Source organism: Salarias fasciatus, chromosome 20, assembly GCF_902148845.1.
Source record: "Salarias fasciatus chromosome 20, fSalaFa1.1, whole genome shotgun sequence".
In the NCBI taxonomy this organism is placed as follows: Eukaryota; Metazoa; Chordata; class Actinopteri; order Blenniiformes; family Blenniidae; genus Salarias; species Salarias fasciatus.
In genome coordinates, this window is record NC_043764.1 from 19046119 (window position 1) to 19071411 (window position 25293).

Genomic DNA, 25293 nt, shown 5'->3' on the forward strand with positions numbered 1-25293 from the left:
TGCATGTTCTCCAAATGCAGGCATGCACAGGGGTCTCTCCCTGTGTGGGGTTCCCATGCACGCATGAAATATGCAAGCTCCAGACGGAGAGGCCCAGTCCGGACTTGAAAACATTAATTTTTTGCTAGCAGGCGAGAATACTTATTCCATTCTGTGCCAGATTGAGTTTTTTTTTTTTAAGCAGACTGTACCTTTAAGAACCCCCTCCCCCTCCCCCTCCCCCTCCTCTATTCGTATTTATGACGTCACTCACTCCCGGCATGCCCACCGAAGTCCAAATATTGCTAATGGCGGGTATTGTACAAACATGCGTAATTTATGCTACTGTTCGCTAACCGTGAGTGTTGATGTAAAACTTTGGATTCCAAAATAACGACCGGCTTTCGGGGAAGAATTGACTGTTAGGATAAGCACAGTGAGGTCGTGAAAAAGGGCGCCGTGGTACTTTGAGAGTGTAATCATCATGTGTCGGCGGCTCCGTTAACTCAAGTCAAACCGAAACCGAACAGGAAGACGGCGTGGAGGAGGTTAGCTACAGGGGGGCGATGCTAGCTCACCTTGGCGTTTCTGTCAGCGCCGTAGCGCCAAAACTACAGCACAGATAGCTGCATTAGTGGGCCGGAGTAAGTTTGGCAGGTGTATAAACTTAGCTTTCATTCATTCCGACCGACGCACACTCGTAAATCAACTCTCCCGGATCGTGAAATGGGGCCGTTACGACTTCTGGTGTTGCTGTTGGCATTAGTGACATCCGTTAACCCGGTTAGCGGTTCCTCCAAACTAAACATCCCCAAAGTGTTGCTGCCGCTCGCGCGAACTACGAGGATCAACTTCACTTTGGAGACTACTGAAGGCTGCTACAGATGGTGAGTACACACTCTATAACAGTGGCTAGTCCCGGTCTTAAGTGAGGGAGGGGGTACTTGGTGGAGGAGTGTCATGTTGCACGGGGCATGTAAGGCCGCATGGCCAGCAGCGAGTCTGACCTGGACGTCACCTCAAGTCTGTGAGGGATCCCTAAGAACGTATGGCTGCTGTCTCAGTGTCTTTTCTTAGAGCATGGTCTAATTTAAATGTTGTACTCATGTCATAAATATTGATTAGATTTTGATTATTGTTGTTGCAAAACGAAGAATCTCAAGTTTATTATTCATGCTGTTTGCCACACTGAGTTGGAAGGTGGTATAAATATATGTATTGTTATTCTTTCTAAACTTAGAGCATGCCAATTCACCTTGACCATTTATAATGGCTCTTGTATTTATTATACATTGAACTCACTCACTTAATTACACTTCTATACTATTTTTAACTAGTTTATATTCATCTTATGAGATAGAGATGTGCAACCAAGTGTTTGCATGGTGGTTAAGCACATTAGATTCAAATCCACCTGTGTCTCTGTGGAGTTTGTATGTTCTCCCCAGGGTTTCTCTAGAAAGTCCTGTTTCCTTCCACAGTAGAAAAGCATGTGTGTTTTGCATGGATGTGAGATTTGTGTCTTTCTGTTTGCCCTCCGAGGGGACTAGTGGAAGGTACAGGCAGTACAAGACACAATCATCTACTTCTAACTAGATACATTCCTATCTTTAATTTAGTTTTATGCTTTTGTCCCTCTATAATTTCAGATTTTTCCTTTGTCCTATGTTCTATTGATTGATTTATTGGTTTTGTTTTCTCCATCCTTGTATCGCAGGTCTTCCACCAGGCCAGAGGTCGCCAGCATCCAAGCTGTGGATGAAGAGATGGACAGAGACTGCTCGCGGAGAGCTGTTCTCCATGCTCACTCCACCCATCCGTCCAGACTCACCAGCATAATTTTAGCTGAAGATGTTGGTAAATGAAGTTCGACTTGAATCTTAAATTACTTTATGTTCTCCTAATAAGTATCTGAGGCTGAAAGTAGCACTCGCAGTTTGTGCAGATAAACTTGAGCTGTAACTAAAAGTAAGCATCAAATCACTTTGCATTGGCAGATCGATTCTGATCTGTGTACTTGGAAATATACTATTAGTTTTAAACAACACTCAGGTGTGCTATGCTCACACTTTTGCAGAGTGTTCCTCATAAATCTCGGCTTTCTTGTTAAATTTTCAAACAAATGAGAGAAAGTTACATGGAAGCTGTTTCATTTTGATTCCTGTTGCTGAGGGATGAACTGCGGTCAAACTAATGAAACTGCTTTCCAGAGTGGAGAATACCCATTTAGTGGCAACTGCAGGAACCTATTTCCCTCAGGTTACAATGCAAATGCTCCTTAAATGTTTGCTTACTGAAAACACCCCAAGTTGAACATGCTTGACAACAATGTAAAGAAGGGGTTTTGCTTGAGCACTTAAGGGTTTTCATGCAAGTTCTCCTGTAGATGTATTTCAAATTGACTACGCAGTTCATTTTACAGTATTCCACATCTTCAAAGTATGTTGGTGTTTTTGTGGGATCATTTAGATTGAATTGTCTTAAAGTCAAACCATATTATCATCAATAGGAGCACACAAAGTAAAAACTGAATTGCCATGTCCGAGGGACATTATCTATCTCGTTTTGATTTTGTTGCTCAACACGCATGATTCTTCCTTCTTTTTGCTGTTGCAAAATCATTCAAGTAATTTGTGGCACTGTCAGCTTGACGTGAGTGTTTTATGTTACCCGAAAAAAATGTGCAAATCACAGTCAGACACTTTGAATGTCTATTAACTAGAATTAAAAACGAGACATAATGTCCTGTCTTGCAGCAGCTCTCCCAGCAGGCCAAAGAGCCTCATCTTTTGATGCTTAACTGTAATAATACTGTGCACAGGAAGCAATAGGTTGCTCTAAACTGTCATTTTGATGCCAGTGTAATAAATGTTTTGTTGAGTTGAATTGCTGCTCCGAGTATGTAGTTTGTTAATTTTTTTCTGTTTTTCTTTTTGGCATTTTTCATTTGCAGTGACGGGGCAGATCCTACGCTGTGACGCTATTGTGGACATCATCAGTGAAATCCAGATCGTGTCCACCACCAGAGAGCTCCATCTGGAGGACTCGCCACTGGAGCTTAAAATTCACGCACTGGACTCTGAAGGTGATCAGTCTTTCTGATCTTGCAGTACATGTCATATTGATTAGGAAATATCCCGTCAGTCTCCCCTCAGAGAATAAATTATGAAAGAAAATAGTGTCCTCCTTACATAGCTGTTCTATTCCCAAAGACTCCACACTGTATTGTTTATTTGCTGCTTTGGAGACTTTGCAGAGTAATGACTGAACTGGTTCTAGGCAGCATTTCCTCCCCCCTCAGGCTGCCACTGTGAGGTGGCTCTGTTTGTTCTGTTCGACTGGTTCCATTTAGGGTAGGCACACTTAGTTTAATGAGCTGTAGCTCCAGCCTGATTCTTTCTGATGATGGCTCTGGGGTCTGTGGGTTTGTGTTTTGTTTGCTTTGTCTTGAAAATACATTTCAGATTCTTGAAGTGGTGTAGATTGAGGTAGTAGGCAAAGCATGCCTCCTCGAGTGAAAATCCTCTTCGTTCTGTTTCATCCAGTATGATAGTCAGGATCTTCTCGGTAATTGCAGTGACAATCAATTATATATTCTTCAACTGTGACCTGAATATTTTTTACCCAAGTGTCACATATACATGTTTAGTCATGTATTTGAAATGGAATGATATATGTTGAATTTTTTTCACATTTCAGGAAACACCTTCAGCACCCTTGCTGGTCTTGTGTTTGACTGGACCTTAGTGAAAGATGTAGATGTGAACGGATTCTCCGACTCCTATAGTTCATTACGGTAAGAATCTTTTAAATGATAAATGTTTCTGATTTTTTTTTTTTTTTTTTTTTTTTTAAAGAGAAAAGATAAAAAGCATAAGGTAGACAGACTTGTCAACTTCTAACTGTCTAGAAATTTAACAAAACAACCACCGATCCAGTAGTTTTGTCGGTTTGCCACTTCCATATTTCTGTTTGTCCTTGGGGTTTTGCTGAAGAGGAGGCGTTGCTGAGGTCAGACACACAGAGCCATGCTGTATTTCTTATGTGTTTCTCTTCTCTCTCTTGAAGGGTTCTTAAATTCTCCGAGTCCACATATATGCCCCCCGGATACATATCTGAAATGGAGCGTGTTGGGAAGCAGGGTGACATTATTTTGGTGTCAGGACTGAAAACAGGACACGCCAAGCTGAAAGCTAAAATACAAGAGCCACTGTATCAGGTAAGCTGTTTAAAGCTTCGAAGGGAGATTTCTTTGCTGTGAGCATCACTACAAATGTAATATTATAAATAATTATGATGCCAACAACAAAAACAAATACTCCATTTTTTACCTGTATTGCTAATGGCTGCATTGGAGGTTGAAATTGACTCTTTTTTTGTTTTTGCTGCTGGGAGTTGGTGTTCTCTGCCAAATGGCAACAACAGGAATGATGAATGAAGACAGTGGGGGGTCTTCATAGGCTTAAACTTGTTCTAAACCAGTTGCATTGATTCTGTAACTTCACTCATTTGTTTCTAGTGGTTTTTGCGGACCTGTTCGCCACCTGCGTCTCATTGTTCACACACTGCGGATCTCTCAGTAGTGCTCTGTATGCTGTGGCCAGACTACACTACAGGCACTGGAACTCTTTTCCTGAGCAGGAGAGAAAACAAAGTTGCTGTCTTGACTCTTTACAAATATCGTCCGCAGTCGTCTGACAGGGGTATTCATTGCAAATGATCGCTTCCAGATATCTGGAGCGACTGACCCACTCCAACACCTGCCCTAATCATCGAAAGAGTCTTGGAAGAACAGCCCTATGCTGCCTGCTCCTATCAGCTCCGTGGTCTTATTGACTTTTAGGGCAAAGAAGGGGCTGTCGAACCAGATGGCAGGGTTGTTTATATGCTGAGTGGACGAAGGGCTGATGGCTTCCTGCAGGCAGGCAATCAGGCCTGTGTCATCGGCATATTTTACAAGTGCAAGGTCTTGCTGCTGCATTTTACCTCACTTTGTGTATAGAGCGTATGAAAGGAAGTAAAATGCACCTCTGTGGAGCTGCAATGTTCAGGACAAGACAGCTTAAGAAATGTATTAAAGATATTCATCATCTTTCTCAGAAACTCCCCGATCCACAGGACAACCGTTGCGCTGATTAGCAAGTTGCTCAGAGATCTCAGGAGAAGATGATGCTGAATTGCTTTAAAACAGGCCATGCTCTTTTGCAGATATTTGTAACAAAAAAATGGAAAACTATAAGACTAAAGGTTTTCTGAATTAAATTTCTCCTCCTATATATTTGCTACATCCACTGGAATGCAGACATTAAAAACAGAAAAGGATTGCGTGCTTGAAATCAAATTCAAGTAAGAGCAGCAGATAATAGTTATCCCAAAAAAGTATTGCACACAAATAAAAGCGTTCAAAATGTTCTAATACTTTTGTTGTTATATTTAATTGTCGTTTTTGAGAAGTTGTTTTTAAAAATGTCAAAGGAGCTTTCTCTTGCCTCGTGAGGTGAGAAACCGAGGCGTTGTTATTGCGTAACCATGGTGTTCATGCTACAGGATGTGGGGGCAGCGGAGGTGAGGCTGCTCATCTTGGAGAACATCCTGCTGAGCCCTGCGCACGACGTCTACTTGCTGGCCGGAAGCTCCATCCGATACAGAGTCCTGAAGATACGACAGGGCACAATCACAGGTCTGGGAGCAAAGGTTATCGTTTCACTTTGGCCGCACGGTGCTCCTCGCAAAGACATATTAGCATCAGTTTTGCTAAAATGTGGCGTGAGGTGGATGAGTCATTTATGCCACACAGTGGGCAGATGTGTCGGTTTCAAATGTCGCTGTGATGCAGAGATGCCAATTTGTGTCTCGTCTTTGTCTAGAACTCTCCATGCCTTGTGATCAATATGAGCTGCACCTTCGCAACGGTGTGATTGGCCCTGATGGGAAGCCAGATGTTGCTGTGGCCAGTCTGGATCAAAGCACTTCGACAGTCACAGCAGTTCAGCTGGGACACATCAATGTAGTGCTGGATCATAAAAGTATCCTTTCTGCAAATTGCTCAGTGGTTATTAAGAGGTTATGTTGTAATAAGCGCTGCTTTCTCCTAAACTGATTATACAAAGTCAGAAAATTTGCATTCATTTATTAGAAGTGATTAACGTGTTTTTCACAAACTCTTGGATTTAATCTGTGTTCCAGGAGTCTGATTAATGCTTGAAGAAGAGCAAGTGACAAGAATGAAGTGAGCGGGTTTAGGCCTGTCATTATCGATGAGTGTGCATGATTTAATTTTCCTTAACGTCTGCTCAGGCCTTCGGATGCAGGGAGTGTCCCGCCTCCCCAACAGCACCTTGTATGTTGTTGAACCCGGCTACATAGGTCTGTTCCTTTCTGTTACTGCTGTCAACAAAATAGAAATTAATTCCTACAACTTTAGAGTCTGTTAACTTTTTTTTTTTTCTTTTTTTTTTCTGTTGTTTCTTTAGGTTTCAAGATTTATCCCGGAGACAGCTGGGTTCTTGAAGCAGGCAGAGTTTATAACATCCTCATTGAAGTGTTTGATAAAACCAGCAACAAAATTTACCTTTCTGATGTAAGTATTTTTAAAGCAAAGCAGTTTTATTATTTAGTTCTGGGTTGATTGGGATTTATATAGATTTTATGGCTGTAATGTCAAAAAATATGCATTGGCCCTTTTTCCCTCCAAAAAATACTTCAGATTTTAATATCTGGCAGTTATTCATAATTACAGTGTGTGTTTTACAGCGACGACAAGCTGCTGTTACACACGCCTGTCTGTGAATGTAGAGTCATTCTCAGGAAGTCCCTGGGGCCATCGGAATGACTCAGTTTGTAGATATCATCAACGACCTAGCTGGTGGTAGAAGTGTGACTGAACCTGCGCATGCCACTCTTGTCAGTCGAAGAATTTCTGAAGCTTAAGCTGAGGATTGGAAATGCAACTGTAAATCTATGTACTTTTAGATTAAATGTTGCTTGAGAACGGTGGTTGATTCCAGTCGAGTTGGTCTGAATGTTTCATTGTGCTGATACTGCAATTTTTACTTGGACACACCTCAAAGCTTCACACACTCCCCAGTGAGACGCAACTTATTTGAAGTCAGAGGTCAGGGAAGAAAGGGTAGAAAATCAAGAAAGACTGCAGCAGTAAAACCACACTCATTAGCTAAGAACAGGCAACTGAGACTACATCTGTATGGATGTAACCTCGGCTCGTGTTACGGTGTAAGCTGGTAAAGTGAAAGTGCAGACTGTTTTTTTTAAGCTCACTTTAACCCCGTTTTTACCAGTGGAGCGTTATTTATATATCAGTGTAACTGAGCAAAGTTAGTCAACACATTTCTATGATGTCTGTATCCCACCAGTGTAGCCGTCTTCTCATGGCTTCTTCCAGTGGGATAGTGTGTGAATGTGAAACAGCCTCCAGTCACTGGCTCTCAGTACAGTTAAGCACTCTTGGGATGAGTGTGGACTGGGAAATTCACATCATAATTTTGCTGCTGGCAATGTTTGCATCAGCTCCAAGACGCTGTTGTGTCATTATAGCTGGTTCTATCTGAGGAAACGTCTGGGACTGTATGGATGTGTCGAACAGCATGAATAGAATTGTGAAGGCAAAACAAAGTTCAAACTAAATCTTAATAAAACAAATCTTAAGTGGTAGCTGCCTAGAGAGTATCTGAGTGAATGCTGTCTATTTCTAGGAGACTTGCAGATGTCAGAGGAGTTTTGAGCAGCAGGACTTGACCAGCATTGCACTGCGGTGGCCAGAGATAAAGTGAAATACGGGTTGAAGTTAAAGAGAAATCTTGTGTGACTTGTCTTTCAGAATGTCCGTATCGGAACTGAATTCCCTGCTGAGTATTTTGAAGTCCTGGAATCTTCCACAAATGGATCGTATCATCATGTCAGAGCTCTCAAAGAAGGCCTGACTGTCATTGAGGCTTCCCTAAGAGCGGTTGTCGATCAAGTGAGTTGATTTGCCACTCTGACCATTTTCATTCTGGATCGTATCCAGAGTTTGATTGTAGCATTAAAGAGCTGGCCCTGTGTTCGATGACTACCTATGACCTCTGTTCTCTTTCAGAGGGGAACGCTTGTGGAACTCACCAACCCAGTCCACAGTGCACAGGACGTGGAAATCTATAATCCCATAATCCTCAATCCCAGCATTCTCACATTTCCATGGCAACCCAAAGTTGGAGCTTATCAGTACACAATAAAGGTAATTACTCCTTCCCTCTCAGATTTGGTGTTTGAATATTGACCTACAGAACCTTCTTTATTTGACTGACATACTGTGAGGTTGTTTTTTGTGTGTTTGTTTTTATCATTTTGCCGCCGCATCTGAGTGTGAAATCAAAAGTTGGATTGTCACACTGTTGCACATGATGTCTTCTATTATCTGCTTGTGACAGGCGACAGGAGGGAGTGGAAATTTCAGCTGGACTTCCTCCAATACAGCTGTGGCCACAGTGACCGTCAAAGGAGTGATGACTACAGTCAGTGACATTGGCGTCAGCGTCATTTATGCTCATGATCTACGTAACGCACTACACTTTGGCCAAATGAAGGTAAACATTTCATTGCAGTTTTGATTGACAGCATATTTTAATCCAAAATAATCATGTTTTGTAAGTTATGAAGCAATATTTCTGAAATCTAGAACAGAAACTAGAGTAATAGAAATCATTTTCATGGCTAACGGACACACTTTGCTGCCATTTCCAGCTCTTCTTTGATCAGGATTTGATTCTGTTTTCCGTCAGGTGTTTGTCGTTGAGCCTGTCGCGATGGACTTCGCCCCTTGCCCAGTAGAGGCCAGGTTGGGGAACGTTCTGGATCTACCCCTCAGGATTTTCGGCCTCCTGGAGGAGGGCGAGAAAGAACGCGTCATGTTGAGCGACTGTTCCCACTTCGACTTGCTGGTTGAGGAGGAAAATCAGGGCGTCTTTGAGCTCCTGGATGGTAAGTCTGCGATTAGACTGAATCAAACTGAAATCCCCTTTTCCCATCAACACAAATGAAATGACTAGATATCGAAATGAGGTGAAGCTGTTCGGCTGTCGTCACATTACTGGGGGTGAATTCGCTCGCAGTCTCGCCGGAGTCACCGTCAGTAAAGGTCACTAACCAGCCGATACTCATTTGTGGGACCAGCTCATCAATATCATTTCAGTGTCACTTTGCATCAATTTAATCAAGGTGACATACGAGACGACGCTGGCCTAGCTAATAGATCGAAGATGGAGGCCGACGTTTGTTAAATGCACGGCTTATTAAGCTGAGTTTTAGTGAATAGAGCCTGGCCCAGATTAAATAACCACGCAACCGGTGTACTCGCTGAAAAATACGCCGTCCTAATTACCTGTGTGTATACGTGCAGTGCAGCCCTGCTCTCAATAGTCTGATTGTGTAGTTTTAGCACATCACAACTTTCCCTTTCCCAGTTATTAGTTTCACACAAAGGAAACTTTTCACCGTCAGTTGCAATGTCACCTTTTTAGAAAAAAAGAGCTTAAATGAATGGAGCTGATAAATATTAGTCTTATCTAGAAATAACTATTTACCAATAAATTCTGTGGGGAAAGTCTTGGCTGTGCTTAATAAAAAGAACGAGGACATTTCTTACGAGCACTGAAGTATTATCCATTTTTAATGGATTTCTACTTGTCATTATAGCGTTTATCTCTCTGTGAGTTCCTCTGTTTGCAAGATCTGTAGTTTTTAATTTTTGTATCTTGTATTATTATTCAGTTGAGTGCTGAGAATGATAATAAGATTTCTCTGCACCCTGCTGTGGTTTAAGATTGAAAGATACATAAATATGCCCTTTTGAACAGTTTCTTTTATTTGGACGTCGTCATATTGAATCTGCTCTCACTGTTTAGCCTCAGTCAACCCCGTTCTTCCTGTTGTAGGGAGATTGGCTCCCGGCCAGGACCACTGCAGTGGAGTGCGAGCCAAAGCCTTGACCCCCGGGTACACCGCAGTCACCGTCAGCTACACTCACGGCAGCGTGCACCTCAGTGCCAAGATCACCATCGCTGCTTATCTGCCTCTCAGAGTGAGTCCAAATGCCTTGTCCTTCTGTGACTTTGCTCATCAGTATTTCTGCGACGAGGATCTTTGTTTTTTTCTTTTTCACATTGCAAAATGACAGTTTTCACAGTATGTTATGATTTTGTTGAATAGAATTTTTTTTTTTAATGCAACCTTCTTGTCATGTGTTTTAGTTGATGTGGATGTTCAGAAAGGCGAAACGACCTTGAACTCAGAGTTTTGCTGGTTTTTCAGGCACCCATTAGTTGGGAACATGTCAACTCATGCTCGCTCATAAACACAGTCTCCCCCTACAGTCAAGGCGAGAATGCAATAATCAGCGAGTGTTTGTGTTTGGTCCTCCCGAGTCCCGACTTCCCTCGGTGAATTTTAATAATGTATCACACTCTCGCTACACTGGTTTGTTGTGTTTTCTTCAGTTCTCAGAAGGCACGAGAATGAAACTGACTCCAGCTTCTCATTGCAACAATGGGACGTGTATCAGGATAAAGTAACATTCTGAAGCGTTTTGTCATTCCTCAACAAGAGATTGTGATTGCACCGAACATTCTGGTTGTCAAGTAACACCAACGTGGTGTATTTAATTATCAGGTTAAGAGGTGAACATTTTTGCAGTGTTTGTTCACTTGTTTTGCCCTGGCAGCTAAAGGATGGCCCAGTTTATTTTTTTATTTTTTTATTGTTTTCCCTGTACTGTGTCACACTATGTATATTCAGCTTATTATCGTCACATAGTTCTTTTTTTTAATCAATAATAGAACACACTAATGTAATGTTTACACGGATTATACTCTGTTTCGAAGTTTAAAGATCTTTTCTCATCGTGTCATTTTGACTGTTTTGCCGTTGTGTTGCAGACGGTCGACCCTGTAAATGTGGCTGTGGTGACGCTGGGATCCTCTAAAGACATGCTGTTTGAAGGCGGACCACGTCCTTGGGTTTTAGAGCCCTCGAAGTTCTTCTGCAACTCGAGAGCTGAGGATGAAGCCACTGTGAGCCTCACTCAAACTAGTCCCTCTTCTCACAACTATAATCAGCACTGGGTGAGAGCGACCTGCAGGGAGCTGGGAGAGCAGGTAGGAGCCACTGAAAACGCAACCGAACCTGAGAATCAATGCTCATATTTTAATTTTATCTTAAATATAATAGATTTAGATTCCAACCGTTTGATGTATCGTGTCTTTTTTTTTTGTTATTCTCCAGGTACTGGAGATAATGGTTGGGAACAGACCCAGTGTAACCAACCCTTATCCCGCTGTGGAGCCAGCTGTGGTGAAGTTTGTGTGTGCCCCCCCGTCTCGTTTCACCCTGGTCCCGGTCTACACCAGCCCGCAGCTGGAGCTGACCTGCCCGCTGCTGCAGCAGAACAAACTCATGGTGTGTTCGCCACAAGCTTTCTTCTCCCTGCTGTTTTCTTCCTTAATAACATTTTTTTAATTGACAAAATCTTATGAGACAATATGACAATTGATTAAATAATGGATGAAAATCCTCATATCCACATATCTGACAACTACAGGCTCTTGTTTCTTTCTTCTTTCATTTCTATTTATACCAGCCTCTTCCACTCATTTCTCATCATTGAATTAATGTCATTGACTGGGTTTTTCTCAGATTGCTTTTATTAACTTTGTCCAATGCTGTAAAAATGGCAAGCAAATGTCATTTTGGTTTCTGTAAAAGGTTTCCCATGTGAATTATCGCGTTCTGCGCGGAGGCAGCCTTGTCTGTTTCAGAAAGTGATTTAACCTTTATAGAAAATGACGTGGCTCTATGAAACACTGTTCAATAGAAAAAACAAAAGCCGACTCCAGCACTAAGGAAAGTGCAGACTGATGGAGTTTCTCTGTAATTGGTTTAAAATAACTTTTTTTTTTCCAAACATAGGTGCCTGTTTCAAACTACCGGAACCCCGTTCTAGACTTGGCTGCTTTTGATCACCAAGGAAGAAAGTTTGACAACTTCAGCTCTCTGAGCTTGTCATGGGAGTCGACAAAGGCTTCCCTGGCCAGCATTGAACCCTCAACTCCCATGGACCTTCTGCTGCTCAAGGACAACAACAAACAGATGAAGCTTCACGGTAAATAAATGCATCACATTCTTATTTATTAGTGGTTTCAACTTTTCAGAAGGTAAAAGGAAAAAAAAAAAATCTGGAAACTTCATTGACTTATCACTTAATTATTTTATATTATGTATGAATTTGGATTTAGTAAAATAGAATATAAATACTTTATTAATCCCAGAGGGAAATTCTTTGCAGGAGCTTGTATTATTTATGCAGTTGCATGATTTTTGTTGTTGTTGCTGTCGTCCATGACAGGACGTCAGACAGTGGCGGTCCACCGACAGACGGGCATCGCTGCCATCACAGTGACAGCTGTGGGTTACCAAGATTCACATCTAACAGCAGCGCAGGTTCCCAGTTCAGTAAGTGACGGCAGTGGCACAAGTAGGAGGGCATATCGAGCGGCTTTCCACTTCCCCTCAGAAAGCAGAAGTGTTTGAGTAAAGATATGGAAAAAAAAAAAAGAGAGAGAGAGAGAGAGAAGAGCATGCATTGAATTACAAAATCAAGTTAAGCTGCCACTGTGCAAGAATTTCTCTGTGGTATATTTTGTGTCTTTTTTCACTTCGTACTTTATGTCCACCTAAAGTAGTTTCTTCGTAATTCCCAGCATGGTGTGTATTTGTTTTGTCTAGCATTATATTTACTGCACTCCTGGCTGAACATGTCCTCTTCTTGCTGACAGTACGAGCCCTTGATCCCGGTCTCATCCACTCTGGAGCTGCTATTAGTTGAAGATGTTAAGATCTCTCCTGAGACGGTGACCATTTACAACCACCCAGATGTGCGGGTAAGAAACTCAGTCATCAGTACCAAAAATCTCACTTCTACATCACAAAATCTTACAATCTCACTGGTGTTCAAAAGCTTCTTCAGAAGTTTTCTTTGGGATTTAATCACAGGATACTTTCTGCACCTGCCACAGTGGAAATTTGTGGCCCCAGTTGCTCAGTTGGCCTTACTTCCCTAATCCTGTGCGATACAGGGTTAGTGCGCGATAGGTGTGGGGGTTAAATAAAAGTTAGTGACCTGTGTAAGAGGATTTGGAACTATGCTGTCACATGCATAACCAGCTATCGGATAACCACAACAATGCCTGGGGTTGTTAAAAAAAAAAAAAAAATCAAGAACCATTGAGGTTGTATCATTTTCGGCTCTCGTATGAATCTTGTGTGTTTTGTTTTGCAGGCAAATCTGGTTCTTCAAGAGGGTTCAGGACACTTTTATGTCAATACAAGTGTTAAAGACATTGTGGATGTGACATTCCAGGAGGCCAAAGGAACAGCTCAGGTAAGAAAAAAACATCTGGACTTTGTTTACAAGGAATTCCTTCAGTAGAGTCATTTAACAAAAATTACAGTAAATTCTGTCGTTACTAGTTCTAAGGAACCTTCTTCTTCATACCTGTTTTCCTTTGTGGATAAAGATCTGATTGCACCGTTCTTCTAGAAATGTTTCAGTGAAGTGAGAATGTGCTAAAACCAAATCTGTGATTTACTGTGTTTACCCAGGTTTCTCCCATCCATCCAGGCGTGGTAAAGGTCATGGTTCATGACCTCTGTGTGGCTTTTCCAGCACCTGCCAAAGCCACAGTACACGTCACCGACATCCTGGAGGTTTATGTGAGAGTGGTTGACAAGGTCAGTTTCCAGGCCCATAATCCTTCATCTTGGAAGGTGCAGTTCGCCGCTCGACGAGATAATCTCTATTATCAGAATCGCACATTCCTGAAATGCCTCATTGGCGTGTGGAGTGTTAAATATGGTTATCACTGTCCGGCACTTCTTTTCCCCTCAGCCTGTTTTTGAGGTTCATTAGGTTTGCCCTTCCTGTGAACCGAACTATTTCCTTTATTGATGGATGTAATTCTTCTTGAGTGCAGGTGGAGATTGGCAAATCCGTGAGGGCCTACGTCAGAGTCCTGGATGACGAGAAGAAGCCCTTTCCAGCAACTTTTTTCAAATTCATGAATCTTAAACTCAAGGCAGCTTCAGCAATCGTCACTTTAAAGTAAGCAATGTGCAATTTGTTGTCTCGGTTTGGAATGCATTGCATTGCATTAATTTTTTTGAATGTTCCCTCTGCAGACCGGTGGTGGATTCAGCCGAACACGACACCGCCGTGTTTCTGGTCAAAGGTCTGTCTGTCGGGCAGACCACCCTGTCGGCTTCTGTTGTGGGGAAAAGTGGAAGAAAAATAACTTCCGCTCCCCAGCAAATTGAAGTAAGACTTAATTAATTAATTAATTTATTATTATTTTTTTTTTAATTTTCTATTTGTGATGCTGTTGCGCACAGTGGACTGAAGATCTTCCCGTCTTTCAGGTGTTTCCTCCATTCAAGCTCATCCCAAGAAAAATGACACTGCTGATCGGTTCAATGATGCAGGTACTGTATGTCTGATCATATTAATGCTGTCCTCACTCCGAGAAACAGCTGGCCATCATTATTTCGCCAGAAGAGTTTTCCTGGTTTTAGTTCTTCTCCCAGAAGGTAGCCCTGCCCCAGCTCTTCTGCAGCATGTTTCCTAATTGCCGCTGGTTTAAGATTGCCTACTCTTTGCCTCATCACAATTAGTAAGAATCCAAATACTCCTAATTGCTCAACATCAAACTCAGTACTGCACATGCGGCGCACAATATTTGGGTTTGATTACCATTTTTATCATCGTGAGTGGTTTAATACATCAAACATGGACACGCTCAGGAAATTGTTTTCGGACCATGCATCGATTAAATCTGTTTAGTAAACAGCCGCGGTGTCAGAATTACTTACGAGTCTGAAACGGCTCCTCTCATTTCAAAACATCCCTGTTTTCTCCCTCCTGCTATCAAATCCAGATCACATCAGAGGGTGGCCCGCAGCCGCAGTCCAACATCCTTTTCTCCATCTCTGAGGAGGAGATCGCCTCTGTGAGTCCCATCGGCCACGTCAGGGGGAACGCCGTCGGTAACGTCACCGTGACCGGGCTCGTCCAAGCCATCGATGCCGAGACTGGGAAGCTCGTCGTCGTGTCTCAGGTAACGTTCACGTTCACGTTCACCAGTGCATAGCTCGTTTAACGCCGACACGAGGTGCTAATTATTTTGCGTCTCCAGGATCAAGTAGAAGTGGAGGTTGTGGTTTTGACCGCCATTCGAATCAGAGCGCCGATCACACGGATGAAGACAGGATCAGAGGTATGACCGACACGGACCAAACTGAACTCAAAATCAAGGCATTTCTATGAGAATTTTTATATTTCTTTGGTAATATGCAGTTAAATATTCACTTTGATGCACTTTCTGTCTTTCCCCAGATGCCGGTCTATGTGATGGGCTTGACCAACAGTCAGACGCCCTTCTCCTTTGGCAGTGCTCTGCCTAGCCTCACCTTCCACTGGTCCACCACCAAGAGGGGCATCCTGGATGTCCAGCCCAGACACGTTGAGGTAAACTGTCCTCGTAATTTTTCCCCCTGCGGCCTCTGCCGCTGTGCAATTCCTATTTTTAGCTCATGTTTCTCTTTGATCCTTTTATCAGATTGACTGAAGATATGCTGTCCTTCCATTACAGCTTGGTTTTTAAAAACCAGCGTCTGCATTGTCTCTGCCTCCCTGTCAGCCTCTGCCAAGGCCATTCTCCATCATCACTGCTGCCTTTTTATTTGATTTGCCGCCGCTGCTCCTGCCGTCCTCATAATGGCCCTCGTCTTTTGCAGGCTAATGTGGAGCTTCAGTCAGAGCACAACTTCGGCATGAGGGTGACTGGCAAGTCGAGAGGGCGGACCGGGCTGAAAGTGGTGCTGAGAGTCACTGACCCCAAGGCTCGGCAGCTCGTGGGCAACCTGCAGGAGCTCCAAGACGAGATCCAGATCCAGGTGAAGCGCCGTGGCGGTGACTGTTTGTGATATCGAGCCGCTCTTGGCTTCAGCGTCACGATCACCTTGTATGCAGAATATTTTATAAAGCCCTTTTATAGAGTACTTTGCTTATCGTGACCATGTTCCCCAGCTGCCTCTTTATAATCGAAGCGACTGGCATTTAAGGCAGCAGAGCACTGAAATTGCTGAGCTCTGGAATATCTGAAGTTGTTAACTTTGTGAAGTGATAACACTGCAGATTAGTCGGGAGCTGAATGCATCCAACTTCAAACTGTATTAAACTATGACATGTCACCAGTGCAGAAACATCAAAGAACGATTAAAGCAATCTAATAATTGGAGTTTCAACATCTTCCTTTGATCAAGGTTTATGACAAGCTGCACATGCTTAATCCCAAAGTGGAGACTGAAGAGTTACTGATGGCTCCTAACTCGGTCCTCAAACTCCAGACTAACAGGTGAGTCAATAGTGACTTTTCCATACGTGAATGCAGTTGGTAAAGGAGGCCGTGTTTCCCAAAGCAGAGTGAAAAGAGACGTCGACTTGCTGAGATCACCTCGTGTGATCTTGTCTTTCCTTGTCTAATAGGGATGGCGTGGGCGCGCTCTCCTACCGGATGCTGGATTGCCCCGACCAGCTTGTTATCGCTGAAGTGGATGATAAGGGCTTGCTCTTCGCTGGCTCTCTTACCGGGACCTCTTCTCTGCTGATCACCTCACAAGAGACCTTCGGTGTCAATCAAACGCTCATTGTTGCTGTGAAGGTCAGTTTAAGATGAAGAGCACTGCAGAGTTTGGGTTTTGGAGGCAGTACCCTGCAGATATTGACAGTGAAGCGCATGCATTGACATCCTGCACTCGTGCGTGTCAAGACTTTTTTGTAACAAGATAGAATTCCCAAATGAAGTTTGAAATAATTTATTCAAATGGAGTTTTGCATGTTCTCCCTGTACGGATGTGGGTTTTCTCTGGTTTGTCCATAAACATGCGTTTGAGGCTAACTGGTGATTCTGAATGTGAGGTGATTGTCAGTTTGTCTCTGTGTCTGTGTGTTTTCCTGGTAATGAGCTGGGAGCAGCTGCAGCACCCCACAATCCTCTGCTGAATAAAGCGCCGTAGAAAATAGGTGCATGGATCTACAGAGGATGAAAGTTTTGATGATTTTTATCGTTCCATTTCAGCATTGTGTATCTTTTCATCCGTTGTATATATTGACTGCTCGCAGATCGCTCATATGAGGGGAAGGCAGGATAGGGTCAGCACAAACATTTTGATTTTCCAATAAGAATATTTGGTGACGTTGCATTTTTCGTCGAACTTTACTTTTTACTTTTTGTGAGAAAATATTTTTTTTTGTTTCAGTCTTCAGTCATCTGCCATGAACACGATACCATTGTGTTCTGCAAGAACCTCACTCCCAGTTGTCGGAATGACCCTCAGAGTGACGGCTGACATTATTTGCCGTCCCTGATTGTGACATTGATTCTTCCCTCAGGTGGTGCCCGTGTCCTACGTGCGCTTCACGACCAGCCCGGCGCTCTACACGCAGACCAAAGAGAACCTGAAAGCCTTCCCGCTGGGAGTCGTGCTCACCTTTGCTGTCCACTTCCATGCCAGCACAGGGGAGACTCTGCACAGCTCCAACTCCCTCCTCACGTTTTCCACAAATAGGTTTGTCGCATCGCGCCTTAAAGTCCTTTAACCCTCCTCACCTTGCGCCGAGCCTCGCTGTCCTGCACCTGCATCATTCACTCATTCATAAATTTGAGTGACTCGGTGACAGAAACATGACGTCAAGACAAGTATGGGCGAGAGCAGGCTATGTTTTTCATTGTGGGTAATACTCCAAGGCTGAAAAGCTATTATCCCACAGTTATGGTCTTTATTTATAGAGCAGAATCCAAGGCCTCTTTGAGCGGTTTGAACAACCTCGCCCCGCCTTCTGTCTTTCACGCTCTCACATTCTGCTGGACCAGTCTGTCCACCCATAAAATACATTCCTTTTACCAAAAAAGTGTTTTTTCCGTCCTTTTTTCCGCTCTGCAAAAGTAGTGATTATACATCCGGCATATCTTTTATGATGCTGTTTCACACAAGATGCACTTAAGTCCGGAACGTGGTCCCCTCTCATTGATGAACCTTGGAGTCCTCACAGTCGACTGCGGTGACTGATGCTGAAAATAATCCCAGGATGGACAAATCGTCAAAGATCCGCTGGAGAATGTGCAGCGAGAGCAGACTTTTAAGACTTGAAAGTTTTTCTTTTTCTTTTTCAATGCTCTGGAAACCATAAGAAGACTGAGATGTCGTTTAACCCGCCGATATCGGGAAGTATCTTCTGTGCTTCCCCAGAAAGGTGAAAGATGTCGGGCAGGTCGTGGCCATAATGTTTTGGCTCGGCTAACACTCGTGAAATTCTCCAGAAAAGCCTCTGCTGTCATTCGCTTTACAACTTTTGTTTTATTGTGTCCAATAATTGTGTGAAGTCCAGCAGCTAAGGTCATGGCGCCCTTTAGAGGTATGGCGTTTGATGGATTCACAACAGTAAAAACTGAGCTGCTCCATCAGACTCATTTCACATGAAGTTTTCTTCCCGCCGACTGAGTGACCTGCATTAATATAGGGGCATTGGAAAGAGAGGTGCTCTGCTGTGCCTGCGATGAGGGACTCTCTCAACTGTCAGTGCAATCATTTGATTTTCTTACTCTGTTCCCCTGGTGCTGAAGGACAATTTTAGGGGTAAAGCATCAAAATCAGTAGTAAGGATCTCATAGTGTTGGAGCAGTGTCGGCTCTGCAATTACTAGACTATGATTGAATCTTATTGGGTGTCCTAGTTTGCCGATTGGTTTAGTGTGATCTGAGGCGGGAGCGGTTGAGCTTTATTTGTTCAGAGTGGATCCTTCAGAGCAGGAAGCAATACAATTAGATTTTTGTGCAAAAAAAGATGAATCACGGAGGATCTCGAACTTTTCCAACTTCAGGTGAAGCACAGAAGCAGCTAAAATGTGAATTATGTTTTCCATAATGTCTCTGAATTTTCTTATTGAACACATCTGTTAAAATAAATCTGATTTCTTTTACACATGTGGTTTTAATGGCACGCTAATTATTTTAAGAAATCTAGTAAAAACTGATGAGTCGCTCAGTTGGATGACAGTGGAAGCAATGGGATAGAGGTTGAAGTCAACACAGCAATCAAAAATGCTGTGGTTTAAAAACGTGTTTTTCTTCTTCCTCCCGGCAGAGACGACCTCGTCCAAGTTGGCGTCGGGCCGAGTAACCATACCCTGACTGTAACAACCATCAACGTCGGGCTCACCCTGCTCGCCGCGTGGGACCGGGAAAACACGGGCGTGGCGGACTACGTTCCAATTCCTGTCGATCACGCGATCAGCATGCTGGACGTCCACAAGCTGGTGGTGGGAGACGTGGTGTGCTTTCATGTCCAGCTGAGCAGCCCGGATGGTGAGAGATCTGCATGTTATTTAAATACTCATTCTTAATGCAGCTTCACAGTCATACTTTCATCTTCCTCTGACATCTGTTAAAATTTCAGTTCCTTTTTTTTTTGTCTTTTAGTTACTTCTTTTTCATCTCACGTCTAACAAACCGTTCTGTTTCATTGAATGAATCTTATTCTTTTAAAAACAGAAAATCATCCTTTTATCTGCAGGTGTTCTCGGTACTTGGAGCTCCTCAGCAAATGGCGTTCTCCAGGTGGACCCGAAGACTGGCGCCGCTGTAGCCCGAGACTCTGGAACCGTCACCGTGTTCTATGAAATACCCGGCACACTGAAGACATACAGAGAGGTGTGCAACACGCCTCCAGTAACAACAGCCCGCTGATTTAATGACAGGCTGTATGATGGAGCATGAGATGCGCCCCGCTATATATCTTGTATGCATTTTAGTATGATGAATGTGCTGCAAGAAAACGACTGAGTGCTCTAATTATGCAAACGACACACCTCTCCAGTTTCCGTGCGTCTGCTCTTGACACCTCTGTTCTCCCGAGAGTCTGATTTCTCTGCCGGTGCATCATCCCGTATCTCTCCTCCAGCTATATATCCCGATGACAATCAAATTAGAACAGGCGTATTGTATCTCCATCATTGCCTTTCAGGATCATAATAGCACCTGTCTGATGTCTGCGCGTGTGTGCACGACATTGCCGGTGTTGAGATTCTCATAAATGCCGGCAAGTGGAAAGGCTTAATTAGCTTTCCGAGTTCTGCCTTGAACGTACCTCCGTCCACGTGACCTGAATGCAACCAGCAGGTTTAAATGGATGTATTTTTTTCTATTAGCGTGGTGACAGGTGTTCAGATTTTGTGCTTGATTTTTTCTTTTCTTCAGTAGAAAAGTGCTAGCATGTATTTTATGAAATGAATGGCAAAACGATCATCTTTTTATCTGTGTAACTGGAAAAATAGACACAAGTGGCAATGATGTAATGTTAAACACTAAGTTGTGTTTTAATTAGCTTCTCTGACGGCCCGTCTTGATTTATGAAGACTATTAGTTGAGGATGTTAGTGTGAAGCCTCTTGATATTCACCGGCTGCTTCCTTCCTGTGTGTTTTCCAGGTTACAGTGGAAGCTCCCACCACCATTACAGCCATGTCGCAGTCTGCGCCGGTCACCAGCGGCAAGAAGACAAAAGTCCTGCTCACGACCAGAGAAAGAGGAACCAACCTCATTGGTACTGAAGTGACTCATTTCCAGTCAGTCCTGAGTTTAAAAAAAAAAACCCTGTATTTTGCGATTTGTTTGATCGTAGCTATAAATTAGAAACCTAGAAATGATCGGGGAACAGAAAATGGCCATCGTAGCTGTGTGGACAGATCAAGGCTAGCTAGCTCACTGTCTGTCCCCGAACTGCGGCTGGCTCAAAGACTGCAGCCTCATATTTAATGTGCACGTATGAAAATTGTATAAATCACTGCGACTCGCTCTCAGAAAGAAAGTGATTTAGCTCATTTCCCCAATGTTGCTGTTCTCATTTGTCCCAACTGATAAATTAAAGGATCATAAATAAGTGAAAGCTGGATTCATTAATATTGATCGTATTTTTTGACTCTCAGAAGTTTTACATTCCTCACCCGCTTGCGTTTGACTCTGCAGGAACTTGTTCGTCGGCCCAGACTGAAGCCATCTCCCAGCTGCAGCCGGAGACGTCTGTGAGCTGCCATCTGAGCTTCAGCAGCGACACCGTGGACTTTCCTGCCAGCGACGTCTTGGAAACACGCGTCAGCTTCGACTCCAGCCTCGGTAACACTGAACTCAGTCCATCTTTTTGAAACTGTACAGATTCTGATCCATTCGAATATATTCATGTTACTGATGGATTCTTTCTAGCCACTGCTACTAATAGCTTTTAAACTTTAACTGATTATTGCTTTTTTTCAGAGGTTCTGTTTATCAAAGAGAAAACCAAAAACAAAGTGATTTTGTATGAACGGAGTTTATGTGATATCTCCGCCCACGGTGCAGAAGGGTATTGCTTACAAGAACATAATCAATACCTGCTTGGCCCAAGGAAGGCATTCAGCACGGACTATAAAAGGTGTCTGCGAGATGTATTGAGCCGATGAGGCTCCCTGTTGCTGCAGCGCCGGTCTAATTGTGTTTGGGATTTGGGACTTTGTCCCAGTTGTTGGCTTATCTGTGATGGGATCCACTGAGTGCGCAGGCCTCAAACCGCTCAGCCGAGTCTGACCGGGTTTCTAATGGCGCCGTGCGACTCATGAAATGCCTTCAGGAGGTTAGAGATGAGGGAGGAAAGGCCGCTGCGTGAAGAACATACTGTTGATTTTTGAGATTCAAATATGCAGACGTAGCCATCAGCTTTGCCCGTGTCCGTTTGTTCCCCAGGCCTCTACGCCTGTTCCATGACCTTGCAGCTCATGACGGACCAGCAGACCCGTGTGCTCAGCATTTCTATGACCAACCTGCTGGTGAAGGGAGGCCTGGAGGGCAGCGCCTTCTCAGGGGAGCAAGTCGGCGCCCGGCTGCCCATCGAGCTGGGCCTCTACTCCGACCAGACCGAGCTGCTGCTCTCAAACCTGCAGCCATCAGCTGAACTCACGGTCTTCGGTCCCCTCGCCGCCCTGTCCAGCATGAAGGTCAGGCCGAGCGATGGAGCGGAACACGCCGTGCGTCACGCTGGTGATAATCATCGCTCACTCGATCGCGTGCAAAACTCGATGCTTTCAGGTGGCGTCCACTTCGCCCAACATCGCCGTGCTGGAGAAGGAGACTCAACAGGGCTTTCCCAGCTCGTCCAAGTACAGCGTCTTCGCCGTGGACCCTCAAGCAGCAGTCACCGCGTCCATCTCCATCAGCAACCCGTCCTCCGGCCAGAGCCTCGTCATCCCGGTCACTTTGATTCATATCGCTGACCCCAGTGCTGCAGCGCAAGGTCGGACATTCTTTCAGAGCCTTAAATCACTGATTGCCAGCCGGTTTGTGTCCGCTCATAACACTGATACCATTCTGTCTGAGTGCAGCGTCGCTTGGTTCATTTGCTTCCATTATAACGTCGCTTCTCAGATGTTTAGCTGCACACGGAGTTAATGAGGACAACAAGACTCAGTACAGCCGTCGATTTTTATTCCCATTTAGTAAATTTGTGTGGACATGGAAAAAAGGATTGAATATTTACTCGGTAATGACCTCTTTAGATAAATAATTAACGGGCTCTGGTTGCATCAGACGTCTTTTGGAGCAGTTTGCGCTGTGGAACGGCAGCGGTGGCAACTGTAACAGCGAGAACATCTGCTTTGAAATGTCACTTTTTCAAAGCAAGACAACCTCAGAATGCCGGTGACCTGATTCTATTGTTAATTTTTAGTTTCCCAGTGTGTTTTTGTTGTGCTGTTGAATCATGAGAACAACACTGACAAGGCAGGTTTTGAGTAACTATCACTCCTCTCACCACCTCTTTATCACTTTTCTTCACTGGAGCTGTTTTGTGGTGACGTGTCTCCTGTTCTCAGCTCTGTTTGTGTGTTTTCCCCTCCACCACCACTCTGTGAGCAGATCCTCCTCCAGTTGTTAACTGGGACGGCGGCCACTCCCTCCACAGCTTCATAAACTGCTACCAGATGATGTTCTGCACCCTGTTCGCCCTGCTGGCTGGAACCGCCATCCTCATCATCGGTGGGTCTCGTTTCTCTTCTCGTCCACTCATAGCGCAGCGAGAGAAACAGCACGGCTGTTCAGGAGGTTTATGAAGCCGTTTGCTCTCTGATGCTCCAGTGGATTTTCTCAAACATAAAATAAGGGTTGGAGTTACAGAGGACAAGATCAGCAAAAACGTGACCACACTTTTCCTTTAACTTTTCTCCTTTTGTTTTGTTTTTGGATTTATCATCACTGCTGATGTATGGAAGAAACCATAAAGCGCATCTTCGGATGGAGTAAAAAATTATTTTTGGCTCGCATGCAAGCAAATGTAATCCAAATTTTTTAGTTTTTTGTATTTATTTTGAGCAAGTGGGATGTGCTGGGTTTCACTGCAGCCACCGAAGTGTCATTTGGTTTCTTTATCAGACTCTTTACCATCTGATCCACTGAGGACGTTTCTCTGCTGACGTGATTCGTTTGTACTGTTCCTCTCTGCAGTCCTCAGCTCTTTCTTCTCCCCAAGACAACAGGCCTACCACCCTGCGTTCACCCAGAGGACGCCCCCACCTCTCACCTCAGGTAGAATACCGGCGCTTCAAGAAACGTACAACTCAGTAGAATACTCTATTTTAGTCTTGATTGAGTTATGAGACGTTTGTATGAGTGCAAAGCTGCCGATGCCACTCAACTATTAAGCTCCGCTGAGTATTGATTAGAAAGATAGAAGAGTAATCTGATAGCATCAAGTGCTTTTACGTACAATAGATTGTTTAATGCTTCCTCGCCCATCATAAATTGAAGATAATTTGGATATAAAGAAAAAGTAAACATCACATCAGTCTGCAGTCACCCTCTGTATCATGACGAAAGCTGCATTTATATACTATTTAAACTCGTTTGCCTTCATAATGTACTGTCGTTATTTTTCTGTTTCTTTTATTTGTTTTTAAAAAATGATTTGGCTTATTTTCAGGTTTAAATTCGCCGGACACAAAATCCTTCAACAACAGTGTACCGCGGCTGGACCTCAGCCCCAGCAGCCCCAGGGCCCGTCTGTATTCTCCAGGCTACAGTACCTGATAAAAAGCCTCGGCGCCCACATCTTTTCCTGAAAATGCGAAACACCTCAGGCCATTAATACATACAGAATGTGCCTCCGTCCCTCAGGATGAACAGTCTGGGTGTGACAGCAAACCTCGGTACCGAGTCAAAGAAACCTTTCTACAGGATCTATAAGTTAATCCGACGGGGCTATTTCCAGTTTTCCTGTGTGGAAATGTGTGATGTACATATATAAATTAAATGCTTATTTTTATGTGTTGCCATGGAAACCCTTTTTATATACGAGACCACTTCATTTATGACTGACGCGATTTGAAGAAGTTTGGGGCTCATATCGATTTGCTTTTTTGTGTTTGTTTGACGTTTGTGTTGCTGTTTTGTTTCACTTGTTGAATTTTTGTAACTCAGGATTAACCAACAGAGCAAAACCAGCTTGAAAGGTATTTATTTTAATGAGCAGCGCCAATATTTTGTTGTTCCTTTTCTGTTTTGGAAAAGTAGTTGTTCACTGAATCCGTCCCGCTCACTGGTGACAAACCCTTCCAATGTGCATTGTTCTCTCCGGCCGCCGTTCGTTCGTTCGTTCGTTTGTTCGTTCGTTCGTTCGGTCCGTCCGTTTCCCTTCTGGGGCATTTTCCAGGGAATCTAACTTCCCAGCTATTCAATTAAACCGAGTTCTTGAGCCACACAACAAGCAGCTCCTCTTTCAGTGATTAATGTGAAATGGTAACAAAATGTGAAACATAGTTCTTCTTTCATTTTAAATCCCAGTCGGTGCATTAGAGAAGCACTCGAGTGTGATCTGCTCGTCACTCCAGAGAATCTAACGTTTCTCTTTCTGTTGCTCTTTTTTTTTTTCCCAGAAGAGGTGACTGTAGCAGTGTTGAATCGCTGACACATCAATGTGTGACTGTGTTTTAAATTATTTTTCTACTTCAAAGAGGAAAAAAAATGACAAGGAATTGTATTTGTTTTTTTTTTTAGTACGTGCTTTAAATTTGTAGCTATCTATGCCTTACAATCACTTCTTATCAGCTTTTGGCACATGATTCAGGCACATGTTGGTTTGTTTGTGTGATTCTACTTTTGCATTTTGAAAATAAAGCCTTGACTTTTCATGTTCA

At 43.5% G+C, this 25293-nt stretch overlaps 1 protein-coding gene across 1 annotated transcript; it reads left to right on the plus strand.

Annotated features, from left to right (window-relative positions):
- The first annotated feature begins 281 nt into the window (after positions 1 to 281).
- On the plus strand, positions 282 to 25293 carry nup210 (nucleoporin 210). The gene is made up of 40 exons (XM_030119084.1): positions 282 to 866; positions 1697 to 1836; positions 2933 to 3064; positions 3679 to 3775; positions 4048 to 4198; positions 5527 to 5659; positions 5847 to 6005; positions 6277 to 6345; positions 6453 to 6559; positions 7817 to 7957; positions 8075 to 8212; positions 8406 to 8561; positions 8757 to 8955; positions 9909 to 10054; positions 10908 to 11126; positions 11254 to 11427; positions 11938 to 12130; positions 12374 to 12480; positions 12804 to 12908; positions 13307 to 13408; positions 13630 to 13758; positions 14001 to 14128; positions 14206 to 14341; positions 14443 to 14505; positions 14958 to 15137; positions 15216 to 15296; positions 15416 to 15547; positions 15817 to 15975; positions 16345 to 16436; positions 16568 to 16742; positions 17474 to 17649; positions 19225 to 19445; positions 19654 to 19790; positions 20567 to 20681; positions 21104 to 21250; positions 21854 to 22104; positions 22196 to 22400; positions 23021 to 23140; positions 23606 to 23686; positions 24081 to 25293. The coding sequence occupies exons 1-40, from the start codon at positions 706 to 708 to the stop codon at positions 24185 to 24187; spliced, it is 5664 nt and encodes a 1887-aa protein (XP_029974944.1). The 5' UTR covers positions 282 to 705; the 3' UTR covers positions 24188 to 25293.